The sequence below is a fragment of the Maylandia zebra genome, linkage group LG19, assembly GCF_041146795.1.
Source record: "Maylandia zebra isolate NMK-2024a linkage group LG19, Mzebra_GT3a, whole genome shotgun sequence".
Taxonomy (NCBI): domain Eukaryota; kingdom Metazoa; phylum Chordata; class Actinopteri; order Cichliformes; family Cichlidae; genus Maylandia; species Maylandia zebra.
This window is the reverse complement of record NC_135185.1, coordinates 8542907-8567305: the sequence shown is the minus strand read 5'-3', so window position 1 is coordinate 8567305 and position 24399 is coordinate 8542907. Positions and strand designations below refer to the sequence as shown.

At 44.2% G+C, this 24399-nt stretch overlaps 1 protein-coding gene and 1 long non-coding RNA gene across 6 annotated transcripts; both read left to right on the top strand.

Annotated features, from left to right (window-relative positions):
• Positions 1 to 2650, top strand: LOC143414137 (cytosolic 5'-nucleotidase 1A-like). The gene is made up of 6 exons (XM_076877856.1): positions 1 to 24; positions 722 to 817; positions 1100 to 1217; positions 1582 to 1710; positions 1814 to 1998; positions 2240 to 2650. The coding sequence occupies exons 1-6, from the start codon at positions 1 to 3 to the stop codon at positions 2552 to 2554; spliced, it is 867 nt and encodes a 288-aa protein (XP_076733971.1). The 3' UTR covers positions 2555 to 2650.
• A 10172-nt stretch (positions 2651 to 12822) lies between these two features.
• Positions 12823 to 22223, top strand: LOC143413908 (uncharacterized). Of its 5 annotated transcripts, XR_013094470.1 has the most exons (7): positions 12823 to 13822; positions 14137 to 14216; positions 19957 to 20710; positions 21197 to 21358; positions 21605 to 21713; positions 21819 to 21934; positions 22077 to 22223. It is a non-coding gene; the product is annotated as an uncharacterized LOC143413908 (long non-coding RNA). The 5 variants fall into 5 exon arrangements; XR_013094471.1 differs by lacking the exon at positions 12823 to 13822 and having other exon boundaries at positions 13830 to 14216; positions 21207 to 21358; XR_013094472.1 differs by lacking the exon at positions 12823 to 13822 and having other exon boundaries at positions 13830 to 14216; positions 21202 to 21358.
• The last annotated feature ends 2176 nt before the right edge of the window (positions 22224 to 24399 follow it).

Below are 24399 nucleotides of genomic sequence, written 5' to 3'. Positions count from 1 at the left end.
ATGGCAGATAATTACTGGCAGCCGGTCAGATCCGGTTAGCTACCGCAGGTGTGGAAGGCGTCAGTGCTGGAGCACTTCTGAGAGTGCGCATCTCCGTCAAGACGTAAACAAACACATAGGGAGGAAGAGATAGAATAAACACAAAAACACAATGGGCAGGACTGTTAGAGCATGACACTGCCAGCCATTTCATTTTGTACAAACCAACTCTTCTGAGTTTGTGTTTTTCCGTCTGACCATCTTTTAAACGTCCTTATTCATCACAACAATAAGTGTATGTGTTGAACATGTGTTAAACAGAAATTCTTTTTTCTCACTAAAAAACAGTTCTGTGGGATGATTAGATTGATTCCTGTTAGGAAAAATTGTGGATAACAAAAACAAAGTGGGAGAGTATACAAGAGTTATCGAACCAGACACAAGAGCAGAAGACAAAATTTAATGGCAGTATTGGAAACTGAATACACTGAATACAAGGAAAATTCAGTCATTTTCATTAAGGTCTTATAGGCAGAGAGAGATTGAAGGTTGAAAACATATTCATAAAAACCCCCCACACAAGTACAGATAAAGCATTAAAACCAACTAACTAAGATACATGCTGTATTAGAGGTCAAATAAGATTTTCTTTTGACAATTTACTTTTAAGATATGCAAAAAAAATGTCTTTATTGAATTTTGGGAGTATTAGAATACTCAGAACATTTTTTTTCTCCTTCAGCTTGAACCAGAGATCCCTGTCACCATTGCCATGTCTTCAAGACTCTTCTTCAAGCAGGAACAGCAGGACCATGGCCCTGCCTTCGATTTTGTCAAGGTCATATATTATGAGGGGAAAGCACACACACACACAACACACACACGTGCGCACGCACGCACGCACACACAACACAGACACATGCGCACACACACAACACAGACACACACACACGCATGCACACACACAATTTCATGTAGTGGTTAGACGTTAATGACTGTGGAAGATGAGAATATACCACATAAGAGAAAGCGCCACAAAAAACCTGCACATACATACTGCACTCACACAGTTATTTAACATTCACTTCATTTTAATTGCTCTTTCTTGTTGTGCTCTCAGGCTCTGAAGGCAGTCAATGCTGAACTTATAAACCATTATCCTGAGAGTGAGGAGCTCTTTAAAGTCAAACTCATCGATGACAGCTCATCATCAGACTTTCTCAATCCCATGATCCATGGTGAGTTAATGATACCTCCAAACACACTTATTATTAATTCAAATAGATGGGTCTTATAAGGAAACCTCTAACTCTCTGACTCTACCAGTCTTTCTAAATAATTCAGGCTTTATTTGTACAGCACCTTCAAAGTTTTTCACAGATCACTGACAGGCTTACAATAAGAAAATAAAACAACTAAAAACAAAATAGAATAAAGTAGAATACACTTGAAAGTGTAAGTACTTTTAAAGCAAGTCAATAAAAAAAATAATAGATATAAGTAAGTAATAGTAACACTATTGCTAACAGTACTCCTGATGAATCTAAACAGTTTTGGGGAAACAGATTGTCCAGCAGACTTTTCATTCATTCTTATTTTCAGGGCTGAAAGATCTCATCACTATTTTATCTGTGACTGAAGATCAACTTGTGTGTGAGCTAAAAAGAAACAAAACCCACCTGTACCTGTCTGATGAACCAGGGTTGAAGGTTCAGGAAGCTTTGAATGAAGGTAAAAGTGTTAAATGTGGTGCTAATTTTAAGACAAAGTGCAGTCTGTGCTGTTGTACATTAATGACTATGTGTGTTACTGTGAATGAATGTCCCTACATCAGGTGTAGCAGCTGCTATCATGTTCACCCCAACAAACATCATCACAAAGTCTGAGAATCAGCTGCGTGTTGCCTTTGATGGCGACGCTGTCCTCTTCTCTAATGAGTCAGAGCTCGTGTTCAAGAGTGGTGGACTACAAGAATACTTGAAGAATGAGAAGCAAAATGTTGAAAATACAATGAATGGGGTATGATAGTAACACATTTTACCTTCTTGTCATATTTTATAACACCTCATTTAATTATATGATAGTTATGTTGTCCTTCTGCGATGTCATAAACAATATATATTTAATCAAAGAAAAGAAAATGTCTGTTAGATTACATTCAAATAGACTGATATCAACTAAATTATCCAAATGCACTTTCCTGCTTTGACCAGATTGTCATGTGTTGAGTCTCTGCTCTTCTTCTCTTTTCTTTATTCAGGGACCATTCAGAGGATTTTTGGAGGTTTTAATAAAACTGCAGAAAAAGTTGCATAATAGAGGCCTGTACAAGAAGTGTCCCATTCGTACCTACCTGGTGACATCTCGAGGGGCAGGCTGTGACGGCTACAGAGCTTTAAACACTCTGCACACCTGGGATCTGGAGCTTGATGAAGCTGTGTTTGTGGGAGGGGCTAACAAAGGTCCTACACTGCAGAGGATCAAGCCTCACATCTTCTTTGATGACCAGCAGTGTCACGTTGGTGCTGCATTGGAGGTCGGCACAGTGGCATGTCTGGTGCTCTCACCAAACTAACAATAAATAGCAATCTGTTGATTGGATTTTATAACTGCTGGAAATATGTGAACTTGAAAAGTATGTTTCCATAATGCTTCATAAATGCAAATAAATTAACAAGCAAACATCTTTATCTCATCTGTGGTCTGTTGTGTTTTTTCTGCAGTATCACTGTTTTTGTAAATTTTTAATTCTATCAAATGCTTCTTAGTAAATCAGCTGTTTGTGAAAATCAGCTGATGGTTTTCTTTTCACTTTTGAGTGAAAAGCAACAACTGAATCAGCAGATCAGACAGGCATGGCAGAAGTGATGAAAGCATTTTTGTGACAATATGTTCATAAAAAAATATTGTGTTATTATATTATGTAAAAAAAAAGTCTGAACTATGTGAAAGAGCTGCAATAGTAGACTTGGATTTCCTCACACAGAAACAATCTTTCAGGATGTAGATTTAAAGTATTATTATTGAAATATGTTATTTTAATCAAAAGAGAGATGAGTAAGGTTTATTTATTAAGCACTTTTCATAGACAAGCAGTCACAAAGCACTGTACAGAAAGGGCTTAAATAAACAGAACTCCAGTTACCCAAACAGACAATACAGACAATAAAGACAATACAAAAGGTCAAATGTAAATTAAAGTTTAAGATAAAAAAAAAAAGTCCATCTATGAGCCCGTCTATTACAGTGTCTGTGGTCAGAGTTACGTTACATCAAGTGTAGTAGAGATGAATTAAAGGTTAAGCTGATGATGCTTAGATTCATTCACTGAATTCCACCTTCACACCAACTTTATAGTGTCTAGTATAAAGACACAAACAGGCATAAACAAATACAAAGGCATTAACAGTATACTGAGTACAGAGGATGGAAATCAGCAACAATAACTCGTGAAAAGTACAGAATGTCTGTACCTTTGCGACCTCTGACGATTTCTTGCTCTGATGAGACAGATTGGATTATGAATTACTGATCTGCACGACGGGCACCTCTATACAGGAAGTCTGTTTCAGCTCCTTTAATGAAGATGTTCATATGAGTCTTACCCAGCAGGTAGCAGAGTTTAGATTGCGCTGATGGTGAGTGATGAACTCACCCAGTACTAACGTCCCTGTAGTCCAAGTGTCTCCCCTGCTTTCCCTCATATGAGAAGCAATGTAGGTCAGATCTTATCAATCACACCTGTTAGTAGCACCTCCCCTCTCAATTGTTGCACTTGGGACTATTTAAGAAGCCTGGAAAACAGGCCTCCAGGGACTGTAACCTTAGAAGGTGGAGTAGCCTGTAAGAGCTTTTTAAACTAAAACTACTCAATACTCACATTTGTCCCTTTACCCTTTCACATAGGATTAAGAATGTTCACAATTTAGACTTTAATTGCAGGACATTTTGTTAAAGCAATTTAGCAGGAGAAAAGCAAAAACAGAATTAAAAACAATAATCATCTCAAAAAAATAATCAATTGATGATCAAATCAACCTATTCTGAGCTAATGCTGATTCTCTTTTTATCTTTGGGAGAAGCATCGTTGTAGACGAGATGAGAACATCCAGGCCTACAAACATGTTTTATATCAGTTGTTGGGTTTATCTAAGTGCAAACCCTGCTGGAACAATTAGACAATCAACTGCAGCAGCAAAACAAGACACAAGACAGAGCTCTTTGTGTGATCACTCACGAGGGAAGCCGACTAAGGTCAAGCGCTGTTCCCTCCACTTGAACCCAGTCAACCTCGGCCGGACTCCTCGTAGCGCTTCTTTTATTGTGATTACAAGAATATGCATAGTTCCATTAACACGTGACAGTCTCAAACAGGCATGTGTGTGGGTGTGGGTGAGTAGTGGGAGTCTTCCTTGCAGCAGCCCAACTAAGACAAAAGACTGTTGTAACTGAACAGATACAGAGTGTGTGTTCCGCCATACCATATATCACCAAACAAGATGCGACCTTCCCATGCATGTGTATGAGGTATGCCAGACACCATAGGGAGTGAACGTCCTCCCATTTCATGGTACACAGAGTGCACACAGAACCTTAGCAGACCTAAATAAGGATGAGACATTTTGTCATTTTGTCAGTTATATATCTCTAAGCATAAATGATTATATGTTTCTAAGTGCAAATGACAAGCTTAAGCTATCACTCTCACATCAGTGTTTGGTGTTAAAGAAAACCATATTTACATGAAAGCAGGATTGATTCAATATTCCGAATACAGTGGATCCCAAAATCTTCTCAGTTATCACATTTTGATTATGCATATTTGTGTCGAGAACTTTTGATCTGGTTAATGGAAAGACCTCACTTCGGGGGCTTCCGGTTCCGGGCAACTAAGGGATGGCAGCTTAGATCGTAGTCTCCCGATCACCCCAGAAAGTCAATTTACTACGACTAAAATAGTCTCAGTGAATTCCTGGATAGGGGAACGATGGCCACGAAACAAAAAAGAAGGAAGACCACTACGACAATGACAAAAGAGACAAATGTGTCAGTGCATGATGTCGTTACTGGCAAAGACACGCCAGGTGAAGCTAACACGGAGGAAGAAGTGACGAACAAAATAATACTTAAAGAACTGCGTGAATATTGACAAGAAATTAAGGCAGCGTTTACAAAGACAAACGCCAGACTGGAAGAAGCTGAGAGCAGGATCGAGGGAAATGAGAGGAAACTACAAGATATGGAAGAAGTGTTAACAGGCCTGCTGCATATGCAAGAGCAGCTACAAGAGAAGTTAACAGACCAGGAGTGCCGCTCAAGGAAAGAGAATGTGAGAATATATGGAATCCCTAAGGGCGCAGAAGGAAACGCAAAAACAATGGTAGCGTTTATCGAGAAAGCCCTCAAAGAAAATTTGGCAATCCCTGTCTCAACAGAGATGCACATTGAAAGAGCGCACCGGGCCCTGGGACCTCAGCCTCCAACAGATGTGAAGCCCAGATCTATCCTTATTTTTATTGTTTTTTATACTTTTATTGATCCCTGTGGGGAAATTCCTCTCTGCATTTAACCCATTCCAGTGAAGCAGTGGGCAGCCATTGGGCGCACGGGAAGCAGTGTGTAGGAACGGTACCTTGCTCAGGGATACCTCAGGGTAGCCGTTCAGTAGATTCGAACCCCCAACCTTCTGATCACGGGGCCACCACTCTACCTAGTGAGCTATCCCTGCCCCTACACGATATGTTTCCAAACCCTGTATCCAGCCCGTTTGAGAGTACATTACGAAGACAACGTACGACACGGTTGAAGAGGCAACAGCAGACATAGCGAGGTCACCGTCGGCATCGAAAAGGATGACAAGTATCGGTAAAAGTGATTGAAAAGCCAGTGTCACTCTGGGAGAGTGACACTGGCTTGTTCGCACAGGGGGAGTGGAAGTCAGAAGAGGGAGAACTGTTTAGTGTTCACAATTTTATTTTTAGTTGGTGGCAATTTTTTTTTTTTTACTGTGTTTACGAGGCAGCAGTCTATATGAAGTGGGGGAGAAAGGGGGAAATTGCAAGGTATGAATGCAGGGAGAACCAATTGAATTAATGTAAATAAATCCGGTCAAAAGAAGTAAGATTTTGTCTAAATTAAAAAGGGAAAAGGCACAGGTGGCCTTCCTTCAGGAGACCCACCTGAGTCAATCAGAACATGTTAAATTGAGAAGACAAGGTTTTAAAAATGTATTTTTGTCTTCATATATGGCAGGACATAGGAGAGGAGTTGCTATACTTATTTCAAATACAATTAATTATGAACACATATCAGAACTACAGGATGGGGAGGGAAGGTTTATAAAAATTACGGACAAAATTGAAGGTCTGGAAACGACTTTTATAAATGTGTATATTCCTCCAGGAAGCAACTGGGCAGTATATAAACAAATATTTGATTTAATGGTGAATTCACAAGGTCTGGTAATCTGTGTGTTAGGTGAGGCTGTGTGCAGGCAGGAATAGGACCCAAGGTGCAGACTCCGGAGACAGACGTGAACTCAAAAAAGGCTTTAATTTAATACTCAAAATATAACAAAACTAAAAAAAACTCAAAACAAACTTAAACTAGAGAAATGACAGAACACACAGCTAAGAAAACGGTAGATCGCGACATGGACACAGAAACACAGGGCTTAAATACACAGAGGGAGCAATCAGGGAATGGGTAACAGGAGGGAAACACAGCTGGGGCAAATCAGGCCTAACGAGACAAGGGGAAGCAAAACCAGACACATTAACATCAGACATGGACTTTCAAAGTAAAACAGGAAACACATAACACAGACTGAACAAAGACACAGACTCGCACGCACTGCAACAGAGGGAACAGAGACGTGGGACCAGGGCAGACACAAACACTGACTGGACACGGGGATATAGCCACTAAGGACACACAGAGACGCGAACTAGACAAGGGGATACAGCCACTAAGGACACACAGAGACGCGAACTAGACAAGGGGATACAGCTGACAGGGGAGACAAAGCAGCTAGAGAAGACAGAGACATAAACTATAAAACAGAACTCAAAGAAACCAAAGACTAGAAAGTATAAATATAATAAACTCAAAACCCCTGGGTCAACGACCCAGGCATCCTAACAGTACCCCCCCCTTAAGGGCTGGCTTCCAGACAGCCCAAACCAAAACACCAAAATCAAAAAAAAAAACAAAAACAACCCAACCAGGGTGGGCGGCGGGGGAAACAGGATGGAGGGCCCGAAACAAACCAAACAAGGAGCCAAAAACAAAAAAAAAAAAAAAAAAAAAATGCAAACACTGGAGCCCGGAAAGCAACAGAACAAAAAACAGGAACAAAGTCCAAAACAACAGCACCAAGGCCCAGGCAAAGTCCCAAAAAAGTTCAGGGGGCCGGCCCGGAGGCTGACAGCACGATAGTCCAAACCCGGGCAGTTCAGGGGGGCGGCCCGGAGGCTGATGGTCCAAGAGCCCAGAAAACAGTTCAGGAGGCCGGCCAGGCGAGAGGCACCGACGGCAACGGAGCAGATCAGGAGGCCGGCTGGGCGGGAGGCACCGACGGCGACCGAGCAGATCAGGAGGCCGGCCGGGCGGGAGGCACCGACGGCGACGTAGTTCAGGGGGCCGTCCATGACGGCAATGACGTCCAGTCATCGGCCGGACAGGACGTGCAGGACGAGCAGGCCGGACAGGACGAGCAGGACGAGCAGGCCGGACAAGATGTGCAGGACGTGCAGGCCGTGCAGGACGTGCAGGCCGGACGGGACGAGCAGGACGTGCAGGCCGGACGGGACGTGCAGGAACAGACAGCATGGAGACCTCAGGAGCAGACGAAGCTGAACACTCGGAGACTGGACCAGGCGAAGCTGCAGAGGCCGGACCAGGCGGAGCTGCAGACTCGGAGGCCGGACCAGGCGGTGGAGCCGGTGGTGGCTGAACGGCCTCGCCAGAACCATCAGCAGACACTGGGACGTGCTGGCTGGGTCCTCCCGGACCCCCAGCTGACGAGGCAAGAGGCTGAACGGGCCCCTCGGATCCTCCAGCGGAGACAGGTGGCTGAAGCGGTTCCTCGGACCCTCCAGCGGAGACAGGTGGCTGAACGGGCCCCTCGGACCCTCCAGCGGAGACAGGAGGCTGAACGGGCCCCTCGGATCCTCCAGCAGGAAGAGACGGCTGAAGCGATTCCTCAGACCCTCCAGCGGAGACAGGTGGCTGAAGCGGTTCCTCGGACCCTCCAGCGGAGACAGGTGGCTGAAGCAGTTCCTCGGACCCTCCAGCGGAGACAGGAGGCTGAACTGGCCCCTCGGATCCTCCAGCAGGAAGAGACGGCTGAAGCGATTCCTCGGACCCTCCAGCGGAGACAGGTGGCTGAACGGGCCCCTCGGACCCTCCAGCGGAGACAGGAGGCTGAACTGGCCCCTCGGATCCTCCAGCAGGAAGAGACGGCTGAAGCGATTCCTCGGACCCTCCAGCGGAGACAGGTGGCTGAACGGGCCCCTCGGACCCTCCAGCGGAGACAGGAGGCTGAAGCGGCCCCTCGGACCCTCCAGCGGAGACGGGTGGCTGAAGCGGCCCCTCGGACCCTCCAGCGGAGACGGGTGGCTGAACGGGCCCCTCGGACCCTCCAGCGGAGACGGGTGGCTGAACGGGCCCCTCGGACCCTCCAGCGGAGACAGGAGGCTGAACGGGCCCCTCGGACCCTCCAGCAGAGACAGGTGACTGAGCAGGTGACTGAGCCGATAGGTGAGCTAATGTCTGAGCTATGGAGAGAAGTCTAATATGTATCGACTGTTGTAAAGATGGTAGTAATGGTGGGTGAGGTGGTGGATGAGCACTAAGCTGAGCTATGTCTTCAGAGCCTACGGAAAACTGCTGGACGGGCTCACCCGAGCCTCCAGCGAGGACAGAAACCGGTGCAGTGGCCTGCTGGGCAGTAGCCGCTCCCACCCACGGGCACAGAGACTAGCGGAGCCTCAGCTGGCCTGGAAACTGGAGCAGGGACAAACTGGGCCCTAGCCCCCCTCACCTGAGGAACTGATACAGGTGCAGGAGATGGCTGGACCGCAGTTGCCCTGGGCAAAGGAGCACCGGAAGGCAAAGGAGCAGGCTCACTGAAAACTGGCTCATCAAAAACAGGTGACGACCCTTCCCCACCACGTTTAACAGTCTGTACAGTCTTAGATTTAGCAGTGTTCACAGTCTCAGAAAAAACAGACTCGGCAAACTGAGGTTTTAATTTGTTCCCACCCCAACGAGCAGACCTCAAACTAAAAATCTCAGATGAATGCTTATTGCGATGAACTAGCGTGGGAAGATTCAAACCAAAACTGGCCTCCCAATCCAAATCCTCGTCGAGAAAAGAAATCCCAAAAGTGTCTGAGGTGAGTTCATAGTCTTTACTGTTCAACGGCTCAGGTGGAGTTTGGAAAGTGTAGTCCTTTTGACTCACCACCTGAGGTTGCTCAGACGTGTCCATATGACGGCGACGTGAGCGCCGTTTCCCTCGGGCAGAGGTAGCTGGCGGCGTGAGCAACTGAGCCTCCGGTGCACAGAATGGTGACGCTGAGGCCGGAGCGTGAGTGCCTGAAGCCACGCGGAGGACTCCCAACTGAAACGGCCGCATCTTGCGTGCTAGCGGAGCAACAGGTGGAGACTTCTGGCAGCTCCGGGGACCGCCGAGAGCCAGCCGAGTGCGCTATACAAATACAGGCCATTTACCACTTAATGTATTTTCTTTAAAATACAGCATGTGTTTTTTAAAATATTATAATTATAATAATGCATAATTATGTGGACATGCATATTAGATCGTTTTTAGTGAAATATAATCCCTCCAGAAAGGCAGGAAAAGCTCTGTAACTTACATTAAAACTAAATATGTTCACTAAAACGGTGACAGAGCTACAGACCCATGACAGCCTTACACAGGTAGCCAGCAGCTGTGACCAGCACTACCTGTGCAGTTAATAAAAGGACAGGTAATGTTTGTCACGCTGTTGCACACACAGTACGCTCATTTGTTTCAGTTCGTCAGTTGCAACAAGACAGCTTACCAACGTGTACGTAATAAGCTAATACTCCTGGGTGCTATACACTACAGTGTACGCTGTACACCTACTTACTGGTTTTGTCGCATCAGTCTGTGTCTCTGAGTTAACTTGTGTTTCTCCTACAGCTCCGGACCGCAACAAATGCGCGTGCTCTTTGTGAGCTCGTTCCCGGCTCGTAACCAGCGCGTTCTGCTGTCAAGGGCGATCATTGGTTAAATGTGATCATGTGACTGATGCAAGCCAGATCCTTTCATTTAGCAAAACTGTGATTACAAGTTAACTATTATTGTTGAGGGGCACAGACAGGACTCCGCACGCACACACACATTAAAAAAAAAAACAACTTTTTTTTAAAAAGTTGCCTCAACAAAAGGGCACTTTGGGCACCCATCAGGAAAGGGGCGGGTGCTCAAGCCCCTCTAGCCCCCCCTCTGCACGTGCCTGGACACTACAGAGTTTCCAATCTTTACAAATAACAAATGACCTAAGACAAGTTGATTTTTTTTTCAGGTTTCTTCAAATGCGGGATTATTTTAACAAACATTGCAATATCTCAAACCCAAACTCGGTTGAGTGAGGAATTTCTAAGATAGTTAAATTAGCATATGTTGGTTCTCTGAGAAAGGCAATCTCCAAAATGTGCTTCTACAGGCAAGGAAGGATACTACCCAAAATATTAAGACCAAATGGGAACTGGAATCAGGGATGGGTATAACAAAGGAGAACTAAGAGAGGATTTGTAATTTTCATTGGTACTCAACAAGTTCCCTATCTTGGAGAGACCACTGTTGGAAGAATATTATTAGATTTTTCAAAACCCATCATCAAACTAGATATAAAAATGGGACAGCAGAATGCTGGAGAAGACGTGGATCAGAAGAGGCACATCCTTACCATATCTTTTGGGATTGCCCTAATTAAAAAAATACTGGCCGGGAGTTCATAAACCTCTGTGTGAGGTCTTTAAGATAAAATCTGATATTAATTTTGTAAATTTGTACTTGGGCCTGGTTGCTGGCTCGGTCCGGGGAGGGGACACAAAGCTTTTACAAGCGCTATTAGCGGCCAGCAAAAAAAGTGGCTAAATCCAACTCCACCAACACTTGAGGATTGGTTTAATGTGGTTTTTGAAATATTTAAAATGGAAAAATTGACATTCTCCTTAAAAATTCGAAAAGATAAATTCTACAAAATATGAAATAAATGGATTAGCTTTGTGTCCCCCATACACTGTCAAGCCACCGAGTTCATTTTTTGTTATCTCAATGTAGAACAAAAGGACTAAGAAAAAAATCTTTATTTTCTTTTTGACTAAATAATATCAGTGCACTTTATTGTAAGTCCTTTTTCAATAAAAAAAAAAAAAAAAAAAGGAAAGACCTCGCTTCAACTTTACGGTTGGGAAGGAAATTGATTTATCAATTATAAATAATAGCTTAGTGTGGTGTATGGTGTATAGGCTGAGTGGGATTTAGTTTTTCCTGTTTGATGGATTTCAGTTTCTGATATTCAAGAAATGCATTCTTGCTGCTTTCATATTTTGATACAAGTTATCTCAATGAAAAACTTTCCATCCTTTATATCATATTCTAGATTTTTTTAAAAATCAGTTTCTTGTGCCACAATGAAAAACCAGATATTCCACAAAAACCATTTGCTAGGATTAGATTTGTCTAAATGCTGAAAGTTATTTTGATTGGTTAGAATTTGAGTGTACAGCTTTTTTTATAGATTCAGTTCTATCAGACAAACATCCAGAAATATCCAGGAGTAAACCTCAATTAAAGGAGGGTCTTTAATGCGAAACCTTTTGCTCACCATCAATTCATTCTTGTTTACAGGCCTGAAAGAACTCATCACTGTCTCATCTGGGAGGGAAGATCAACTTGTGAGTTACAGAGAAACTATACTCACCTGTACCTGTCTGATGAATCAGGGTTTGAGGTTCAGGAAGCAGTAAATGAAGGTAAATGTGTTAAATGTAATGTGGGCAACAAAACAGCCTCAGGACAAGAAAGTAATAAGTTCTAATAGTGACCAGTAAAAAACCACCACACTCACTGAAAATTGAGTACACAAGGTTTATTTTTCTCTGAAACAGACTAGTCACTTAAGACATATTTCTGGCCTGCAATCCAAGGCCCAAAGCCACCACAGTCAAAGTTATTAGCCTGGTTACAAACAACAAAGGAAAAGGTGGTCACTGAGAAGAACAAGCAGTCAAGAACATATTAATCTTACATCTTCCTGAGAAAGGCTTTTCAACCACCTTGATAGGTCTTGCATTAATAGGGAGTGTGTTTCCATGCCACATCCTGGGAATTCAACTCTCAAGCTCTTCCTCTCCAGGTCTTGAACAGTTTCTTCTGGTCAGTTACTTCCTAAATACAGAGGAGATTTTTCCTCTTTAAACTCCCATAATATGCAGGTTCAGCACACCAACAGTTCCCAAGTTCCCAATTTCAACTGGATCAATTTTCTCTCCCCTTTCTAGAGAATATAAGGCATTAACTCACCCACTTCAATTTATATCAATATTCAAACTAAATATGCTGCTGGTCATTGACCGGTAATATTGTTTTGACAGACACCCATGTGTCGTGATAACTCGAGAAGGTGAAGTAGGATTTTGAAATTGATACCAAGGGTGTATCTACTTAGATGCTGCGGGGTAGCAGTAGCAGCCACCAGTAACACTGTGAGGAACCTTGGAGTCATTTTTGACCAGGATATGTCCTTCAACGCACATATTAAACAAATATGTAGGACTGCTTTCTTCAATTTGCAGTACATGTCTACAATTAGAAATATCCTGTCTCAGAGTGAAGCTGAAAACTAGTTCATGCATTTATTACTTCCAGGCTGGACTACTGTAATTCATTATTATGAGGATGTCCTAAAAACTCCCTGAAAAGCCTTCAGTTAATCCAGAATGCTGCAGCAAGACAGGGACTAGAAAGGGAGAGCAGATTAATCCTGTTTTGGCTTCCCTTCATTGGCTTCCTGTTAAATCCAGAATTGAATTCAAAATCCTGCTCCTCACATACAAGGTCTTAAATAATCATCTTATCTTAATGACCTTATAGTACCACATCACCCCATTTGAGCACTTCATTCTTGCGCTGCAGGCCTACTTGTTGTTCCTAGAGTATTTAAAGGTAGAATTGGAGGGAGAGCCTTCAGTTTTCAGGCCCCTCTTCTATAGAATCTGCTTCCCGTTTGGATTCGGGAGAATGACACTATGCATTGAGTATTTCTTCTTATGTCACCTTTCTCACTCACTATGTGTTCAAAGACCTCTCTGCACTGAATCACACTTGTTATTAATCTCTGGCTCTCTGCCACAGCATGTTTTTTATCCTGTCTTCCTTCTGTCTCCCCAAGCAGTCGCAGCAGATGGCCCCGCCCCTCCCAGAGCCTGGTTCTGCCAGAAGTTTCTTCCTGTTAAAAGGGAGTTTTTCCTTCCCACTGTTACCAAAGTGCTTGCTCATAGGGATTGTGGGGTGTTTCTCTGTATGTATTATTGCAGGGTCTACCTTAAAATAAGGTGACTGTTGTTGTGATTTGGCGCTGCAGCTTCCAGAAGAGCCAACGCGTTCTCACTCCCAACTCGTCAAACGTGTGACGCATGGTCAGGCTCCCTCTGCTTCACTTATCAACGCGCAGGGTACCCCTCTCCCGTCGAGAATTGACGTGCAGGGTCCTCTCATTGAATACTATAGAGCTCCCTAAACGTTGCTTATTGACGACAAGAGATTGCCGCGGAAGAGCCTGTTGTCGGTATATTTATACATTTCCAAAATCACATTGTAGTGACGTATACAGAAAACAATCAATTATATAATGTAAGCAACTACCTGAGAAACAGCAGATACAGCAGAGAAATTAATTATAGGCTATTACTTTTGTATCATTTATTGCATTTATGGAGGGAGTGGTGTATGCTGGGTAATGGCACAGCTTGGGTGACTTTATTCACCCGCTTCGGCTGTTATCAGTACATACAATGGGCGTTATTAGCACAAATCAGTCCCATAGATATGGGCCATCTCCTGCTAGATTGTTCAGAAGGTTGTTCTCATCCATCCAGATGGAGGATCACTAACAGGAGCGTGGAAGACTCCAGAATCCACTCTGGCTGGAATCCGGTGGATACAGCAGTGTTTACAGGTAAGACCATTTAAACGGACAGCATTAGAATGACTATTAAAAGTCAGCGAGTGTCAGTAATGTTAATGTGGTTATGTTAGTAATACACCGAGTGCTAATATAACAGCTTTAAGATGCATTTGTAGATATTATTACGTGTTTTACCGTCTTTATGGTGCTAGCTTAAAGTTACGGTGTAAACGTTAGCTTATATTGGAGGAAAACTGTTACTGGTTAAACGATGTTAGCACAGAAATATTAGCTTCTGTCATGACTGATGAAGTTACTAGTTAATAAAGTTTCCAGTAAAGTGATTAATCGCAGCCACAGACTGACAGCAAATATCTCGATTAGCTTCAGTGCATCTATAATAAATATGTGCAAGTTTCAGTGCTTCGTTTAAACTGTATGATACTTATACTGACCCAGGGTCAGTGTAAAATACAATCCCAGCTGTGTGAACAAAGCCTGGCTCCTTTAATTGTCATGATCCTGGGTCTGTTGACCCAGCGTTTTGAGTTTTAGTTTATGTAAGCCCTTCAGGTTTCCTAAGTTCATTTGTTATCATGCCTAGGTGTTTCTAGTTCTTATTATTTCCCCCTCGTGTTTCCAACTGTGTTAAATCTCCCCTGCTCTTCATGCGTTTCATGTCTGTGTCTTACGTTGTCAAGTTCGGGTTGTCATGTCTATGTCTCATTATGTTTCCTGTTTTATTGTGAAGAGGTCTGGTGTTTCTGTGTTCATCGTGTTCAGTCTTACTCTCCCACTGTGACGTCATTATGTTCATGTGTGCCAGCTGTTTCCCCATGTGTTCCCACTTCCCTCATCATCCTCCTGTGTGTATTTAGTCCGTGTGCTTTCAGTCATTTGTTGTCAGGTCGTCTGCTCATCCATGTCTCATCCCCAGGTACCCATGTCAGTTCACTATGGTTAAGCTTTTTCATGTTTTGTTATTAGTTCACCCAGTTTAGGTTATTGTTTAGTTTTCACCGATGCCCGATTAATTTTACCCTCATTGCTAGCCTCAATAAACGGCTTGTTTTGTTTATCCACACTACGCTTTGGTCTGCGTTTGAGTCCTCCTCTGCAACACATACGGTCTGCCCCAGCCAGACCGTGACAGTACGACCTGACCACTATGGACTCAGCAGACCGCGAGCTTTACGCGCGTCGGGAGGCAGCCTTCGCCCAGCTGGAGGAGGAGCTCCGCTGGAAGCCGTGGCGCGCCCCCGACTATGAGCGCATTTTCCACGGGACTCGGCTGGCTCTCGGAGGTCCCAAGAGCTGCCGTAAGTCCCCGCCTGTTTCCAAACCTCGTCCGCTTCAGGTGGGAGTTTTTCGCGTGGCTACAGGCGCTCACGCTCCAGTCGCTCACGCTCCAGTCGCTCACGCTCCAGCCTCGTTGTCGCCGTGTTGTGCACCGGGGGCTCAGTCGCTCACTCCGCCGGCTTCCTCCATTCGAAGGAAGCGGCGCGCCCGTCGCCATAAACTGGACAATGCCGAGCTCATGGTGGTGAGTAACAATGACTATTACCCTCACGTCCCGTCTGATGCTAACAACAATCGGCTCACTTCCGATCCATGGGGAATTTGGATGACGACGTGGACTGGGAGGATCCGTTTTGTTTTACTCCCTCTACACAGGGAGGGATGAAAGACAATTCCCGCTCGCCTAAGCCTGCACATACGGTTAAGGGAAAGACTGTTAATTACGTTACCAGGACAAACACACTCGGTTCCGCTTCCGTCTGTTCAGGTTCTGTCAGGTCCGTTTCAGTTATCCCTGAGTCAACCCGCTTTGCTACCACTAACCCACGGATTTCGAAAGCTGTTAAAACTAGGACTGCAAATGCTAAGACTGCTAAACATGAAGTGGACGGCGGGTTCATTTTTGATAGATCCGTTTTTGTCGACCCTGTATGTGTTGACCCTGAGCCTGCCGTTTCTGCGACTGTTTTTTCTGAGCCTACTCCCGTTCCTGCTCGTGTTTCTCCTCCCGGGGCAACTCGGGCCCAGCGTACCTCTGCACCCGTGTCTGTTCCTCGGGTTGGGGAGCCTCAGGCCCAGTTGGCTCCCGCTCTGGTTTCCAGGCCGGCTGAGGCTCTGACCCTTTCTGCACCCGTACCTGCTCCTCGGGTGGGAAGGGTAGTTGCCCAGCCGTTGCCGGTACCTGTTCCGGTCCCCAGGGTGAGGGCAGCCAGGATACAGCCCGTCTCCGCACCCGTACCTACTCCTCGGGTGGGAGTGGCTAGTGTCCGGCATGCTCCTGCACCCGTCCCTGTCTCTACTGAGGGCTCAGGAGAATTCGGTCTGCAATCCACACCGCCATCGCTACTGCATGCCTTTCAGTCATTAGCTCAGTCATTAGCTCTGTTAGCAGCCCGGTCCGTAGCTTACATTCCTGTGCTTCCGTTAGCCCAGCCCTTAACCCACTGTGCAGCTCAGTCATTTGCTCCATCACCTGCTCAGCCTTCTGTCCAGCCGGTGGTCTCTACACCTGCTGGTCATGCCTCGACAGCTGGAGGGCCCGAGGAGCCCGTCCAGCCTCATGCCACGTCAGCTGGAGGGCCCAAGGAGCCCGTCCAGCCTCATGCCACGTCAGCTGGAGGGCCCGAGGAGCCCGTCCAGCCTCATGCCACGTCAGCTGGAGGGCCCGAGGAGCCCGTCCAGCAGCCTTCCTCGTCAGCTGGTGGTTCCGGAGAACCACACCAGCCTCATGCCTCGTCAGCTGGAGGGCCCGAGGAGCCCGTTCAGCCACCCGTCTCCGCTGGAGGGTCCGAGGGGCCCGTTCAGCCTCCCGTCTCCGCTGGAGGGTCCGAGGGGCCCGTTCAGCCTCACGCTGCGTCAGCTGGAGGGCCCGAAGAGCCTGTCCAGCCACCACCTGCGGCCGCCTCGTCGTCGCCTGGTCCAGCTTCATCCGAGTCTTCATCCTCGCCTGGTCCAGCTTCATCAGAGTCTTCATCCTCGCCTGGTCCAGCTTCAGCCTGTGCCTCGCCTGGTCCGGCTTCATCCGAGTCTTCGTCCTCGTCTGGTCCGGCCTCTGCTTCTGCTACGCCTGGTCCGGCCTCTGCTTCGGCTACGCCTGGTCCGGCCTCTGCTTCGGCTACATCGTCTACGCCTGGTCCGGCCTCGTCTGGTCCTGTGCCCACCGGGCCTCGGCCAGTACGCTTGACACTGGAGCACCGCCGCTGCCTTCCGCGCGGCCGGCCACCTGAACTGCTCCGTCTCCTTCGTCGCCGCCGCTGCCTTCCGCGCGGTCGGCCCCCTGAACTGTTTCCATGTCGTCGCCGCCGTTGCCGTCCGCACGGTCGGCCCCCTGAACTGTTCGGACTCTGGTGCTGCTGCCCTTTGGGTTGGCCCACTGGACTGATTTCTGGACTGTCCTCTGTGCTTCTGGTGGTAGTTTTTGTTTTGGCCCTCCGTCCTGGACCCCCGCCGCCCGCCCGTGGGGGGGCTTTTTTTTTTTTATGTCTTTGGGCGTCTGGGATCCGCTCTTGAAGGGGGGGCTCTGTCATGATCCTGGGTCTGTTGACCCAGCATTTTGAGTTTTAGTTTATGTAAGCCCTTCAGGTTTCCTAAGTTCATTTGTTATCATGCCTAGGTGTTTCTAGTTCTTATTATTTCCCCCTCGTGTTTCCAACTATGTTAAATCTCCCCTGCTCTTCATGCGTTTCATGTCTGTGTCTTACGTTGTCAAGTTCGGGTTGTCATGTCTATGTCTCATTATGTTTCCTGTTTTATTGTGAAGAGGTCTGGTGTTTCTGTGTTCATCGTGTTCAGTCTTACTCTCCCACTGTGACGTCATTATGTTCATGTGTGCCAGCTGTTTCCCCATGTGTTCCCACTTCCCTCATCATCCTCCTGTGTGTATTTAGTCCGTGTGCTTTCAGTCATTTGTTGTCAGGTCGTCTGCTCATCCATGTCTCATCCCCAGGTACCCATGTCAGTTCACTATGGTTAAGCTTTTTCATGTTTTGTTATTAGTTCACCCAGTTTAGGTTATTGTTTAGTTTTCACCGATGCCCGATTAATTTTACCCTCATTGCTAGCCTCAATAAACGGCTTGTTTTGTTTATCCACACTACGCTTTGGTCTGCGTTTGAGTCCTCCTCTGCAACACATACGGTCTGCCCCAGCCAGACTGTGACATTAATCCTGCATGACAAACCTCAGGATGCAGGTTATTATCACTCTTTCCTGCTGGCACACCTGTCACACCTGAGAGTCAGCTAGAAGCAGACTGCCAGACTCTGTAATACTGTAAATGATCAGTGACTCAGGTTAACACTAAACTTTAAACGGTACCTCTGTGTCTCTGTGTGCTGAACATTTAGGATTGAGTCAGGCTGCATCAGCTGAAGCTGTTATTTGTATATATCAGTATTTTTTTTAATTCAGGTGTGGGGAAAATACGTAAGACTGCAGTGAAGCGATGCACCAGATTAATCCCTGGCCAAAGGTATCGTACTTAAATCAGACTACTGATCCAGCCACATCAGCCTTTTGTGAGGTCTGTTTAAAGTTGACTTAAAATGAACTGCAGGTTCCTGAGAGGTGGACTGTGAGCACAGAAACACATGTTCATACATACAGCTGCAGCAAACTTACATTAATTTTAAATAGATTTGTTACTCTGATGTCTGTCTCTGTGTTAGTCCTCTGACAGACTGGTGACCTATCCAGGTGTGCTCTACCTATGACTACTCCCATACGGAAAAGAAATAGTAAAAACTTATATGTGATTACTCATGAAAGTGGCCACTTTCGCATTACTTTCATACATTGTTTTAGTAAGTATCCAAAACATACAAGTTTCATTATATAATTTTTCAATTATATCATTATATCTGTTTTCACACTTATATGCTTTTCATACAAGTTTCACACAAGACAGATACAAACTTTATAAGATTTATATATATCTTTTCCATATGGGCTGAGACAGGCTCTAGCCTCTGTAATAGAAATTTTCTGTTATTCTCATTTAAAGTATTTAAGTGCTTATGCATATGCTTAGTTGTGACACTGTTACTGTTCAGTGAAAGTTTCTAAAACTAGATGAACTTACTTCAGCGTCAGCAGTTTGAGAAAACAACTCCCTTTACAGGTGCTGATAAGGCCAAGGGCACAAAACAGCTTAACCATTGATCGGTTAGGTTTCATAGCGAGGCGCGTGAAGTGTGGTGTGATCAGTTTAACTTCCTCCCTCTTCCTTGGAATGCATAAAGGAGTGGGAGCACCACTTCTGTGGCAGAGCTGACTGTGAACTGTGATATTTGATGTGTGCTGGCTCTCCTGTGCGCAGTAATAAATAGCTTGATCACAGCTCTTTCTGTGTTGCAGACTTTATTAAAAAAATTCCACGACACCCCCCCACCCTCCCACTGTGAACATGAATTGAATATTCAGAAGAAAATGAATGGATAGACTGACATTTGTTTAAATAGTTCTAGAACTCTGAGCTGTTGGTGTGTCCTTGGATTGTGTGGTAATAATATTAAAGCCTGCAATCTTTCTTACTGAATCTCTACTATGAGTCATGTTACCTGAGATTAATTCTATGTTTACCTGTCAGCCTGGACGAATTTGCTGTGTGAAGGAAATTAAATTAAATCAGATCTGAACTGCGTACATTTAAGGAACCTGTTCATATTTAATTGAAATATGAACCAGTGATTTTTTTGATTGCTGATTCCAAGAGAGTCTTTGTGGAAATCCTGTTTGGCTTTTTGTTATTTTAATTCTCTTTTCTGTTTTCCAGAACAGTTCTCCACAGTCGCTGTCCACATGGGTCAGTGGGACCAAGAAGCACTCTGCTAATGTGGGACTCTGACCAGCAACATCCAGCAAGACCCAGACAGCGTTTTCTATCTCCCAGCTGGAGTTTTTTGTTTGTCTATGATGGGAGAGTCAGATTTTTGTTGAGCTTCACACTTGCAGAGGTAAGTCAGTTTGCAGAGATCCCTCCCACCCTGGCTTTTATGTGCTAGATTTCTTATCTGAAACAGTAATATTTCAGTGACTGCTGCTTCTACACTCTACTGATCCCTGATGGGAGAATCATCAATTTTGGCAACAAAGCCTGGTGGATGTTTGTTTACAGTCTGATGATGGGACATCATGCTCTGCATCTTCAAAGTTTGCCTCCTCATTATTATTCATACCCAGTAATGTGAAGTATGCTCATATCTACTATAACTGAACCAACCTGGTGCTCTTCATTTATGGAGGCTGTTGAGTCTGAATGTTGGATGTTGTGTATCTCGTGTTCTCTGGGCTTTGTTGTCCTCAGTCTTTTTACAGGATCAGAAAACAAAACCAGGAGGCGCGTACATGTTTCTTCTCCATGATGTTTCTTCAAATGTTTCTTCTGGATGATGATAAGACTGACACGGGATGCCACCTTTGGTCTTGTGATGAAGCAAAGCTCAGGAAGAAGTGTGATTAAATGGTACCCATATGTGTGCTGCTGAGAAGGATGTACAGGGGCACCTGCAGCCAAATCCAAGCTTCAGGTTAGTTGTAGTTGCAGAACGCTATAGACTGAGACAGCTGAGGCATCAAATGTTTGATTAAACGGATGAAAAAGAGAAGTTTCTTTCCTATAATTATCACTTCTTAAAATCTGTAGCAACTTCAAGTCTGTCAGCGTGCTGAGCATGCTCAGAATGTGACAATATATTTTTGTTCAATATTTAATTTCTTTCAGTTGCAATTGTTAAATGAAAAAAAATAAAAATATATTCTTATAATTTAGCAAACTAATTTATCAAAAAAAATATACATATATCTGTATTAGTTTTAATAAATTAATTTGACAGCTGTATTGAAAATACCATATTGTATTCATACAGAATCAGTTTGGTATCATTGTTTGTCTGCTCACTGATTGTTGAAGCTAAGAGCTACTTTGATCTGTTTAGATCTAAAGTATCCAAAGTTGAGCTCTAATGTTTCTTCACCCCTGTGTGTGTGATATGTGATTTCCTACATGCTGGCAGAGCAGAGCAGCAGTTTGTGCTCACAGATGGTGACGGTGTGGAGAGACGGTGGTGTTTCCTCAGAAGAACCAGCAGAGTCACAAAGGACACCAGTCCATCTCACCACCTTGACTTGCTGACTGATGCTCGTCTGCACTGCACAGAGGAAATCAACTGACCGAGGTTTGTCCAGTGACGTGTCATGAATGTATATTTGTTTTATGCTTACAGATGTGTTTTTCTTGACAGAGGCTCTGCAGAGGTTAGACAAAGAAAATATGTGCTTTACATTTTACTGTGATTTATTGAGATATTTGTTGCCTGATGTTCAGCAGGAATGTAGAAACGGAATCAAAGGGAGATGTTTTTGCTGTTTTTGTAATGATGTAAGTAAATCTTCAATATTATTTATTTGCTTGGTTATATTAGGAGTGTTTCTGAGTGAGGGGGAGAGGAGTCATCATCCAGGTAAAGTGACGTGGATCAGTGGATACACTTGTCTCCCCTTTAAAGGAGACGATCCAAGTCATCCTTAAATGTTAGTGCTTTCAAATACACAAACATTTTTAAAGGACAAAAATGAACATCCAACTTTGACTGTAATACAAAATAAATCTTTGCATGTGTGTTTTCAAACTCTCAGATGGGCAGCATATCAGTCTTGGACTGTCTAACCTGCAGCACTGAATGACCACCACACATGAGCATGTTCCTGCAACATTCAGCATCTGATCTGTCATCTGTGTGCTTCTGCTTTTGGTAAGTAGAGTTACCCAACTACAGTAACTCTAAACACATGCCATCCATTTCTAACGGCCTGGTTACTTCCTGTCAGTTACTTTAGAAACCATGTGGTCACCTGACCTAACACTGTTTCTTCTTCTTCCCCTTAATGTTCAAGTGTCACATGTCAAACAGCTGGAGAGGAAACTACACCAGTGTACTGAGATGTTTCACCAACACGTGGCAGATGCTGTTCCTTCATGGTGACATCACCAGAGACAGCCCCGCCCACCTCAGGACCTCGCCATTGATCATAATGATTATAATAATGACAGCGAGCGGAACTAAGACTGTAAAAATCCACGACAGGAATTTTTCTTTCTAATTATTAATGAATAGTGAGAGCCTCTTTCTGTGTTTTGTCTGTTTTGGGGTTGTTGTTTTTTTTACCTCATTTGTTACTAACAAAGTTCACAAACTCACACAGTTTACATTCTGTATGTTTCCATCTTTACCAGCCACACTCTAACTGCATTTAAGAAAATAATCCTTAGAAATCGTCGTTTTTCTCTTTTGTAATTGATGATAATTCAGTGAATATACTGCGCTGCTTCCTTTTATTGCGTCACACATTGCTTTAAGTTTTTCAGAGTCCAGTTATTTTTTACTGCTGTTTGAATTCTCTGTATGTTTGACCCTGTAGACTGTTTGATGGACTGCTTGTCTTCCTGTTTGTTACCGCCGCCTGTTTTTTAATAAAGATTTGGATTTCTGACTTCAACACAGCCTCTGCATGTCCTCCCTTTGTGTCCTCTTCCTCTGTGAATGTGTTGCATGTGTCACAGATTCATTTTATTAACAGCTTTCCCACAGTGAGTTGCATCAGCATTCATTCACAGCACATTTCAGAAGGATTCAGATTAATACAGTGATCTTATAGTCAGAATTATCCTGACAGAGTGCCACTGTAAACTATCTTTCATCAGGTAAATTTCAAAGTTCAGTATTTCAAAGCAGGCGTTATGAAGAATCATATTGGAATTAGGACTGTAACAATATGTACTTACAAAGTCAAAGTTTTTTAATTATGCTAGAATATTGGAAGACAATCAACTTTTAGTGTTTTCCGCATATTAATTATTCTTAAATAGAGACGGTGACCCTAACTGTACAGAAGCACTAAACAACTGACAATCTAACAGACATCATTGGCCTGAGCTGTCATGCACAGTGAGTCTGATCCTTTGCTGTGAGAGTCTGACAAGCATGTTTCTGGTCAGTTTGGAAGAAATAATATCACAATGTTGATCTTTTTTTCCAATATTCCTTCTCTTTTACAACATAAACTGTGATCAAAGGTACTTATGTTCACAGCATGTAATAATACTGACAGTCCAGGGCACTGTGGTCTGTTGAGCTAGGGTTAGGGTTAGCAATTCAGACATATGTAATCGATATTACTCTTGCTGGATATAACAAACACCTAGGAATTTGTATTATAATTTGATTTTCATGAAATATTCATATTCAGTATCAGTCCTTTTATATTATAACCACGTATCCACCCAGGCTCATGGTGGGGCAGGGCTCTGTCCTGGGATGCTTGAGTAAAAGGTAATGTACACCCTGACCAGGTATCCAGTCTGTCAGAATTGTTTTCAATATTTGGTTCAAAAACATGAGTGACAACAAAAATCCAACTAGGATTCTTGCATATGATGAATGAAGTCTGTCTTTGACTGTTGTCCAGCTGATCCATCAAACCCCCAGCAGGTGAACCTTATTCATGACATAACACGGCAACAATGTAAAAAATGAAACAGCAACAGGCTAAATGTAAAGTGCATTCTAAACTCCTCTTCAATAAATCATATGCAAAGAGTCATTCAGGACTGTAAAACGTGAACTACAGAACCCAGAGTCTTCATCATTAAATCTCTGGTTGCTTCATTTTTCTATCCTATATCAGATACTTTAAGGTTAGGTTAGGTAAAGTTGCATTCTCATGGTGAGGCAAAGTGCTTTATGTGTGTGTGCGTGTCATGAACGGCTATAAAAGGCCTATAATTAAAGAAAGCGGGGTTTGAGTTCGAGTTGCGGCAGACTGTCACTACTTGTAAACGGAACGCAGCCTTCCTAAGGCGGACAGCTAATAACAGGAATCGGACGCAGTCCACCCAAGTCCACAGCAACCACCATAGCAACTGCCTAGCATGACCTTAGAAACATATTCTGTCTTCATAACTATCAAACACGTGAAATGATTTGCAAAGTGTGAAAGTGTTACAGCTGCAGAGAGCTATGGCGGTATCTTTGGAAGCTGTTTACATAGCTAATAATATACGATGTAACTATGGAGACAGTCAGTCACGTGAGCTAGCGGTGCACGTTTACTACAGTGAATAAGGTGATTGCGTGCACACGCTGCAGAGGGTAAAGACATTACTTCAATATTGTTTTATATTTATATATGTTTGCCTTCTGTTGACCATCACCTCAGG

Bases quoted from the DNA above. Each gene is read 5' to 3' on its own strand.
- LOC143414137 (XM_076877856.1), top strand. From the start codon at position 1: ATGGCAGATAATTACTGGCAGCCG. The intron at 818-1,099 runs GTCATATATTAT...TTGTGCTCTCAG, and splicing joins CTGCCTTCGATTTTGTCAAG to GCTCTGAAGGCAGTCAATGC. The intron at 1,999-2,239 runs GTATGATAGTAA...TTCTTTATTCAG, and splicing joins TTGAAAATACAATGAATGGG to GGACCATTCAGAGGATTTTT.